Below are 10,824 nucleotides of genomic sequence, written 5' to 3' on the forward strand. Positions count from 1 at the left end.
AAAACTTAAGTTTTTAATATCTTTCTCAAAATTAGTAATACCAAACTTTTATACTAAATCAAAAAGTGTTCAAGGAAGCTAAAGGACATGTTATGGGAGGATTTGAAATATTTTGTCCTTGATGCATTTGAGCTAAGTGAGTTGTCAGCAGTGAATTTACAGACTTACAATGCTAAAATCAGAGATTCAACACTCCTTGTATGGGACAGCACAGATAGCCTGTTATAAAACTTTGCACTGAAACAAAGTTTTTGTTTTTTTTTACTGTAGACATCTGCTAGTATAAACACTAAAACAGTTTTAGAAAATGTATGTATTACATGTGTATATATTATAAGATATTGTTCTCGGGTAAAGTAAAAGATATGTCATAAACTTAATGCATTTTCTGCATGCACGACTTACTTTTAATTAGTTTTATTTACCTAGTTTTTTTTTTGTTCATTCATGATATATGATTTTTTTTTTAACACCAGAGCCCTCTCAAGTTATAAATATGCTTTCACAGAAACTTTGGTTTTGTTGAAAATTTGTATAGTACTGATTTTGGTCATAAACTTAATTATGAAGTGTGACTACTGTGTGAAATTTCAAGCTTAAAGTTTTAATATGCATATTTTTCCAAATTAAATGGCAAGGTATTGCATTCATATATTGAGATTTATATTTGATTTTGATAAATGTGATAGTAACATAATAAATATTTATTTATTGTTACTTAACCTCCTCAGACCCATAAAATTATGATAACTTCTAAACTTTTACATGTCATATTTATTTTAGTGTATTAAACATAATAATAGCATAAGATCCTACTTCTTCACTAGAATATACAAGAGAGTTCAACAAATTAATTCTACTTGTTTCAAATGTTTCAAAATCATTATCATTTTTAAAGCACAAATCTCAACAGCTAAGTCGCAAAGTTAAGCAATTTAATGGTTTTTTTCAATAGCAAGATGCTTGTGTAAAAAATTTTTTCTCATTGATGAATATTTCAAAATATTAGTCACCAGCTAATTATGAGATAAATAACCAAACTGATTTACTTTTAAACTATTATCTATTGAAAGTTATTTAATTCTCGCATGATTTTTTTAATGGTTCTTTGTGCCAGTAAATTTCAAGTATGTCTTATATGACATCAGTTTTACTTCAGTTAATTGAGCAATAATGAAAAATTTAAGATGTATCTTATGTTTTTCTTAGTTTAATATCACACACAATACATGTACACGTGTAAAAATTTTTACGAAATTTTCTGATTTTAAATTAATTTTCAAATTTACTTGCTATTAGCAATCTGACAGCAGTGATGTTGACTCGGTAAGTACTTCAGACATTCGTTACATGCTTGTTATTGGCTGGAAGTTCTGACTGTTAAAACTAAATAATAACAGCAAACTATTTTTTAACAAAAAATAAATTTGTTTACTAGAATGTTGAGTTTTTTTTCAACAGTAAGTTGATTTAGTTTCCGTAATCATATTTTAAAATTTGAATGATGTTTTATTCTACTTGTTTTGTTCTTCATTGTTATATTCTTTAAAATTTTTCTAAAACTAGAATTATACAGAAATTTCAGTTCATAAGTTCATATAGAAGTATATTCATGATTATTTTGTTGAACAATAATATCTAACGAGTTGTGATGATGCTATAGGGAAGTTTGGTAGATCTACAGTAGATTTCTATAGGCAGTACATATGAAAAGAAACTAAATATATTGAAGTTTTCTCCATAGTTTCAGTGCTAATTTGAACTATATTTTTAAACCAAATTAGTTTAAGCACCTTATCTCATCTTTCTTGAAAATATCTACCTTAAGTGTTTAGTTAGTATCACACAAGTAAAAATAAAAACAGCTTTAATAGAAATATTATTTGGTGTTGATCAGTTTTACAACATGGGAGAAAATGGTTGTTAGTCCTTTTGGTAATCGTGTAAAGTATGCTAGCTATAGCCCCTGATTCTTGATGTTCAGCACTTCTCAAACATATATTTTGTAGGATTGTCAAGTTTTATACATTCTACTTGTTGCAGCTGAGCAAAGGCTGTTTTAGTTCTTTCTATGTCTGCAACTCAGTGTAGTTAGAAATAGCTGACAAACAAAATGCAGTATTTTAAAATGTTATCATTTCAGGTTTTCATACTAATAAAATATTCTTTGACTATTTTTGTAAATTTATAACATTTATACAAACAGGAAAGAAATGTCAATTTATGAATAAAATTACCTTACAGGTGTTAAGTACTATACAATAGCTGTTGTTGTGTATCTTATTTATGCAAAACTGTGTGTATAGTGTAGTGACATCTCAAATCTAATTAAACATTCTTGTATTCTTACAGTCCTCCAAATCATCAGCCAAACGAGCCAGTAGTGCCCCACCTCCAAGAAAGACAATGTTATCAACCCCAAAACGCACTTCCAGTACGTATATGCTTAATGATTCTATTTTTATTTTTCTATAGCGTGTTTGATAAATCTAGGTAGAAGTGTCTTGCTTTCATTGTGTATAGTAACTGCTTATCCACATTATGTGCTATTATTGGATCCCACACTGACAAGCAATTTAACAAGTGTTTGTTTATTTTTTCTGAGTTCTACCATCTGACAGTGCAGTCTCATTCTAATGTTTGAAGCTGACAAAATTAATTCAAAAAGTTGTTTTTCTCCAAAATAGTAAAATGCAGTAGCAACTTCATTATCTTTCTGATTGTATCAGGTGAAGTCGTTTGTTAGTGTTGGATATTAGGACTAGAATTTAGTTAATTATTTGTCAACATTAACAAACGACTTCACCTGATACAATCAGGATAATAGGACTATTGAGTTTAGTTAATTATTTGTCTCTGATTGTATCGGATGAAGTCGTTTGTTAATGTTGGATATTAGGACTAGAATTTAGGTAATTATTTGTCTCTTTGATTGTATCGTGTTAAGTCGTTTGTTAATGTTGGATATTAGGACTAGAATTTAGGTAAATATATGTCTCTTTGATTGTATCAGGTTAAGTCGTTTGTTAATGTTGGATATTAGGACTAGAATTTAGGTAATTATTTGTCTCTTTGATTGTATCAGGTGAAGTCGTTTGTTAATGTTGGATAATAGGACTATTGAGTTTAGTTAATTATTTGCCACTTTGATTGTATCGGGTGAAGTCGTTTTTTAGTGTTGGATATTAGGACTAGAATTTAGGTAATTATTTGTCTCTTTGATTGTATCAGGTGAAGTAGTTTGTTAATGTTGGATAACAGGACTAGAACTTAGTTTATTATTTTTATTATTTCTAGTATCATTTCATGACTACATTTAATAATTCTTCTTCATAATCCTAAAACTAGGCATAGTGATCAATATGTATATAGCCATGCACATAATCCTAAACTTGAATTTACTTAGATTGTCCTAGAAATAGAGAAAGATAGGCATACTTGTATACCAGTATTTAAAATGGTAGAAAATGCACTTAACAATATGTAAAGAGTTTGTAAATTGTGCATTTTTTAATATTCATATTGGCATTAAAAAACACAAATCAGAATTGCGTGGAATAGGTTGACAAATCCTAGGAGATGACTAGTGGAAATAATTTATTTGCTTCTTATAACTATTAGTTTGTGTGTATTAAATCAAGAGTATATACTGCAAATGTATTTCTGTGTTTATAGTTTAAATAAATAGTTTGTACCATATTCAATAAAAGCTTTATTTAAAATGTCCAACAAGAAGTAATTATGTAAACTTAGACATTTCTGTTATATATATTTCCATAAACTTTTGAATCTTTTGTAGGGTTAAATTATATGTATGTTAAGAAATTTGTGTAATTTTTTCCTCTTGTGTTTTAAACTTTTAATTCAAACCAGGTTTCTATAGTATTATATTTATTGTTAGCTATAAACTTAATTTGAAGTATTAAAAATTGTTTAAGAGTATAGTAGGTAACATAATTCTACTGTAGTTTATTAAACTATTATGTAGCTTTGGGAAGTTATAAAAAGTGCCATGTTTGCTTACTTTATACATGTACACCATATGAAATTTACATTATTTTCATTTTTGTTCTTTTTGTAAGCTTTGCAGCAAAAACGCAGCCCAAAGAATGGTTCGGAAAAATATACAGTCTCTGCTGGAGGTGGGTTTATTGATTACACTTAACAGAAGTATTTCGTTTATACTTTTTAGATTAATAAGTAATACTTTATAATACTTCCATGTTATACCATCATAATATTAGTACCAATTCAACTTGAATGTTGCTGCTGTTAAAGGATTGAGTCGTATGTAAAAAAATTTTAAGACAAAATTTATATATTTTTTTTCCAATATTTTGAATATAATAACCAAGATTGTTTTCCCGGGTATTTGTTTTTGTATTATTTCTTAATTTTATGAGTCTAAAGTTTTGCTCTGTATACAACCACTCACAAACATATAAAAAAATTACTTTATTACTTTCATGCTTTCTTTGTTTTTCTCATTATGTCCCCTGTCCCCAAAAGGTATGTTAATGGCTGTCATCGTTACCTAGCTATTTTGATTTTGACTTTTAGCACTGATATTCAATGAAAGTACAATTCTTTCATTTTTTTACTCCAGGTAAATTAGTGTTAACAATCACTATTTCTTCTTTGTAACACCATTAAAGTGATAATTTCTTTTTTAATGTATATACTTATTGTTTGTTTTTTGTGACTGCTTTTGAAAGCTTGGTTGGAAAAGTTTTTACTTTTTTTATAAATTATTCCAGTTCCAGCTGGAGCAGCTGATGAAGAAATGTTCATGAAAGCATTTGAAGATGTGCCTAGGGTGCAGGTATCTTTTTAAAATTACTTATTTTTGTTACATTCTAGAAAAAATGTTGGTTAGTTCAAACATTCATTGGTTCAAAGTACGTGCTGTTACTAAACTATCCATACCATGAAACTGAAATAGTTTAATAAGACTACTAGAGCATAATTGAGTCTGAAAGGTTTCGTTAGCAGTTGCCATACATTCTGTTAAATCTTTTAAATTATAGATAAAAATTTATTAAACAGTTATAGAAAAATGGTTTTTATCAGCAGTAATTTAATTTAGTAAGTTATTTTTGCCTATTTCTTAGTTGTTAGAAGTGGAAATTGTGCTTCAAAACAAGATTTTTAACACTTCAAAGAGGAACAGGCTGTTTCCAGTGTGTCTTTAGACATAAATTTGTAGAAACTAACAGATGTTGGATTTCTTTACTTTATAAAAATTCAAAGCAAACAGTTTATTAAATTAACATACAAATGTTATAACCATGATATTTTCTCTTTTTCTAAGATGTTCATTGTGTCAGAGAATAGTAATTAGAAGTTATATTTAATGTTAGCTTAGTTTTTAACATAGATTAAAGTTATGAAATAGACCAGTCAATACAATGTGTTTTTAGCTAATAATCATCATGTATTAGATCAAATAAATCTGAACTACAACAGGTTGACTGCAAGCTAATTTTCTGCAGAAGTTTACATAAAAATTAAAAGTATGTAGGTTAATCAATGAGGTTACACAGAACTTGTTCCTCAAGAACCATTACTTATATTCTGTTTCCTTTTCTAAAAGCATAATTTTTGTTCAATATTAAGATCTATATAGAGTCTAAAACAAAGATTGATTTAAAGATAATGGATGACTCTCTTAATTTAGTTAATCCTAACTATCATATACAAGCTGAAATACCTGTCGACCAATAGGGAATGTTTAGTAAGTTTAACAGCAATCATATATTTCAAAGTAATAACTTCAACATAAACTTTATTTCAAAATTTTGAAATTATAACGAAGATTCTTTATAAACAACATTTGCAGTTTGCTTTCCATCTACCAACAAATAGATTTTGAGGTGATCCCACCCTTGAACACCCTTCATCCTATTGACCATGAGAAAAGCATTGTTGTTTGAGGAACAATCCAGCAAATTTCATACTTTGACTTTGAGTCCCTTTGAATATTCAACATTGTCCTGATAAGATTGTTTGAGATTGACTCAATAGACTGTGAGTGATTAACCAACAGGCTTTACAAAATAGAAATAGGGTTAAGTTCAATTTTGACCCCCCTTAGGACATTCGCCATAGTTCATAGTATTTACATAAAAATTTTGGTTGAGATTGGCCTAATAGGCTTGGAGGAGTTAGGATGTAAACAAAGACACATTTTGTCTTTATATATATATATATATATATATTATTTTTTTCTCTTTACTTTAAAAAGTCTGTCAGATTTTTAGGGATACTAAACACCATGGGTGCATTTTGTGACAAAAATGTGGGGTGGGAGTCTGGCTTAATTATTGTGAATATTGTATGTATACTGTATCCCACAGAAGAAAAACTGTTGGGGATAAAGATCATAGATATATTGTTTTTAGTTGACTTCCGAAGTCACAACTGTTTTAGTGCTAGATTCAAATGATGTCTTAATACCAGGCTTGTATGAAACAATTTTGTCTGGTATTAGTCACATGATTGTCCAGTTGTGAAGTACATGCAACAGTAGGTATTTGTATTTTTTTGACACTTAAATTTTATAGCTTAAGCTGAGATTTGAATATGTTAAAGAAAAACTACAAATATTATTTACATGTGAGATTTAAATGAAATAACATCATAAATCTTTTGTTAACTTTCAGTGAGTGAGTTTTATTTCCATCTGACATGTATGTATTAAAACAGAAGTTTTTCTTCCATCAGTTGTTCTCTGGACGAGAATTGGAGAATCAGCTTGGAAAAATAAAAGAAACATTGTCTAATCCCAACAATGAGTGGGGAAAACGTATTGAAGCAGTGAGTTTAAAATATCTTAATTCATTGTTAGTTTTCAAATATAATTAATAACACAATGTCTTTTTATTTTTACTGTACAGAAAAATGTTATTTTAGAAATTTAAGTTAAATATTTAGAAATGCATTAATGTTTTGTATTTATTCTCATTGGTTAAAAATGATTTTCAAACAAAGATTAAATATGTTTTGCATAATCAGTTCTATAAAAAAATGTTTTCCACATTTAAAACATAATTTAAATATTCTGTTGTTTTTAAAGATGAAAAAGCTTCGAAGTTTCATTATTGCTGGTGCAACTGAATATGAAGAGCTATATCTTAGCCTCCGTCAGTTAGAAGTACCATTTCAGATTTCAGTGAAAGACCTTCGTTCACAAGTTGTTCGTGAAGCCTGTATTACAATAGCGTAGGTATTTTTGAACATACTTTTTTTGTTGTTTACTTCTTTAACCTTATAATAAGAAAAAGTGTGATTGAAAGTTAACAATGTGTCGAAACTTTTCAAAATGCAACTTGGGTATGTTATTAACATTGCAGTTAAATCAGAATATAAATTGTTCTTTAAAAGAAAAAAAATAATTTTATAAGAAACTGTTTTAGAACTGCATATTATTTTGTTCTAGAAATTTTATAATTTCTTGTATTCATCTACAGTACTAGATCTTATTTACACTATGATCATAAAACAAGATAGAACCTATACAAGTTGGAATTATTTTTTATGGCATAAATGAGTTATTTTCATCTTTAATTTTAGCTGGCTTGCCAGTAATGTTTTTGAAGAATTCGGATTCTATTTAATAGATATGGTTTACTGTAACTCTCTCCTAGTCAAGCCAAGTGAGCATTTCTTGAGATCTATCTGAAATATTCAACTTATTATAATAAACTGTTGAAAGTTTTTAAGAACTTATTATATTATTGAAAAAATATGGGAATAGTTAGTTGGGGGGACCAAGATTATATCGGTTTGACAGATAAGTAAAGATTCTTGTAACAACAGCTTTCTTGTATCAGTTACTTAACGTTTATCTTTAGATACAGAAATGATATTAATGACACAGTTAACTACTGAAATTAAAATAACTTTGTTATAGAAAAGTTAGGAGTTTTAGCTGTTGATTTACATGTAAGAGAAGATATCCTTTTATCAACCTGCCAACAGTTTTCATTCAGAGCATTTTAGCAATAGGAAGCTAGTTAGTGATCCATAACAACTTATAAAATATACTCTTAGATTAAGTAAATTTATATTTTCTTTAAAAGAAAGGCTGAAAGCAAGGTTGGGGATGTAAGATTATGTATATCTTTTTAAAAAGATTCACAATTTTTTCTTGAATAACATTTTAAAATTAAGTATCAACCTGTGGGAAATGGAGTGAAAAGAATGAGTTACATTAATAATGGATATATCAAGGAATTTAACTTTTAGTATGAAAATCTGGCAAAAAGCGAACATAGTTTTACAAAGTGATCACTCTGCGCAATGCTTTTTCTTCTCATGTGTAATTTCAGTATGAAAATATGGCAAAAAAGTGAATATAGTTTTACAAAGTGATCACTCTGCACAATGCCTTTTCTCCTCATGTGGAATGTCAGTATGAAAATATGGCAAAAAAGTGAATATAGTTTTACAAAGTGATCACTCTGCGCAATGCCTTTTCTTCTCATGTGGAATGTCAGTATGAAAATATGGCAAAAAAGTGAATATAGTTTTACAAAGTGATCACTCTGTGCAATGCTTTCTTCTCGTGTAGATTGAAATAATGTTAACTGTACATAATACAGTTATGTTAGTTGTATTGGCATGCAGAATAAGAACATAAAATAATTTCCTCTAATATTGTTGACCTTTACTCTAGCCACTGATGTACTTATGTTATTGCAACACTAGTAAATATATCTTAAGAACTGTTAATATCTGTCGCAGGAACGCTTTTGGTGAATTCCATCTTGTTTCTAAGATTTAGTGCATGTGTTTTGTGTTTTATTATTGGTTTGTATTTCCTACATTTGGAAGTGTATTGGAATTTGAATAATACTGATGAGACTCGTTTGGAATGTTTTAACTGTGACCATTGATAAATGTTTGGATTGAATTAATGTAGAAAGTGAAGTCTGAAATTTGCTGCTGTCAAAATAAAGTTAGTTCTGGAGTTTTATTGCACTTTTGGATAATCATTACCTGAAATCATAAATAATATTCAATGTTAAACTGGTACACAACTAAAAACATTTTATTTTGGCCTATCTATGGCCTTCAAAAGTTGATGACTCTACATGTTTCGACGTTGCAACATCATCCTCAGGAGTGTTGTAGAGTCGTCAAATTTTTGAAGGCCATAGATAGGCCTAAATAAAATGTTTTTTAATTGTGTACCAGTTTAACGTTGAACATTATTTATGATTTTAACTTTATACGCAAGTGCCAAAATACAATAATCATTACCTGTTTTGTCTATACATCAGTTTGTTTTGAACAAGTTTGACTGTTTTTGTTTTTCATTTGTTTACAGATTCCTTTCTCAGCAGATGGGTAGTAAACTTGATCATTTTTCAGAAGCTGTTTTGCAAACCTTGATCAGTCTCATTCCTAATAGTGCCAAAATCATGTCTACAGCCGGTATAGTTGCAATTCGCTTCATTATACAGGTATTTGAAAGTAATTTTTAATTTCATTCAAACATAATACTGACATGTTTAGTGCATTTGTTATGACACATTTCAGTGGGATATATTGTTTCTTTGTTTTGTTAATTAATCTGTCTGAGATCAATGTTTGCATGCAGTTAATTTTTACATGTTAATGTATTATGTAGAATCCAAAAGAGCGTTATTAATGGTTATTTTTGTACTATAATTGAAAAACTGGGGATCTTTCGTGACTGTTAACTTTCACTTTTCTGAACCTGTGCAGCAGTATAATTTACAAATTCTGTGGGCTCCCCCAGTGGTTTGGTGATATTTAAAGTCTGAAGGTTTACAACACTAAAATTTGGGTTTTGATACATGTGGTGGACAGGGTATAGATAGCCCATTATTTAGCTTTGCGCTTAACAACAACCAAACTAAATACAAACTCTGTGATGAAGTACAAAAAGTAGTAGATTGGACTTAACACAGAACAAGGGTATCTTAAAACTTGTCATGTACAGATTGTAACATACAAAAGCAGCATATGATTTGCTATTATTTGAACCTCTGTGATTAGTCCAGTCGCACAAGAATCCATTGATGGTGTATCGGGTGATTTGACAAGCATCTTTAAAACTATAATAATTTTGATTCTAACCTTTATTTTTTGTAGAATACAGTTTTGAGATTTAACATATTACTAGAGATCTTGCGGTGATCAACTTTCATCTGTTAACCTGTACATAGTTTTTTATTGGTAGCTTAAAAAATTCTCCTCTGCATCTTGCCAATGTAGCTCTCTCAAAAACAGAATTTCTGTATTGAAAATGACTTATTTAAAATAGCATATCACTTGAGGATGAACAGTAATAGTTGAAATTTAACACAGTTCTGTAATAGATGGACAGTAACAGTTGAAACTTAACACGGTCCTCTAATAGATGGACAGTAATAGTTGAAACTTAACAGAGTCCTCTAATAGATGGACAGTGATAGTAGAAACTTAACACGGTTCTCTAATAGATGGACAGTAATAGTTGAAACTTAACACTGTTCTCTAATAGATGGACGGTGATAGTTGAAACTTAACACGGTCCTCTAATAGATGGACAGTGATAGCTGAAACTTAACACGGTCCTCTTACAGATGGACAGTGATAGTTGAAACTTAACACAGTCCTCTAATAGATGGACAGTAATAGTTGAAACTTAACACAGTCCTCTAATAGATAGACAGTGATAGCTGAAACTTAACACGGTCCTCTAATAGATGGACAGTTAAAAACGTTGAAACTTACAGGTCCTATAATAGATGGACCAGTAAATACGGTAAAACTAACGCGTCTATAAAAGATCCGGAAATGATAACCGCTAGA

At 29.2% G+C, this 10,824-nt stretch overlaps 1 protein-coding gene across 1 annotated transcript in view; it reads left to right on the forward strand.

The window, feature by feature from the left end:
• LOC106459047 (CLIP-associating protein 2-like) overlaps positions 1–10,824 on the forward strand; it is a 98,765-nt gene that overhangs the window by 32,987 nt on the left and 54,954 nt on the right. The window contains exons 3-9 of the mRNA XM_022385425.1: positions 1,300–1,326; positions 2,353–2,434; positions 4,083–4,142; positions 4,758–4,822; positions 6,724–6,816; positions 7,076–7,221; positions 9,332–9,467. Coding sequence (XP_022241133.1) covers positions 1,300–1,326; positions 2,353–2,434; positions 4,083–4,142; positions 4,758–4,822; positions 6,724–6,816; positions 7,076–7,221; positions 9,332–9,467 — 609 coding nt within the window. The remainder of the gene's footprint in view (positions 1–1,299; positions 1,327–2,352; positions 2,435–4,082; positions 4,143–4,757; positions 4,823–6,723; positions 6,817–7,075; positions 7,222–9,331; positions 9,468–10,824) is intronic.

Source organism: Limulus polyphemus, unplaced genomic scaffold (assembly GCF_000517525.1).
Source record: "Limulus polyphemus unplaced genomic scaffold, Limulus_polyphemus-2.1.2 Scaffold552, whole genome shotgun sequence".
Classification (NCBI taxonomy): Eukaryota; Metazoa; Arthropoda; class Merostomata; order Xiphosura; family Limulidae; genus Limulus; species Limulus polyphemus.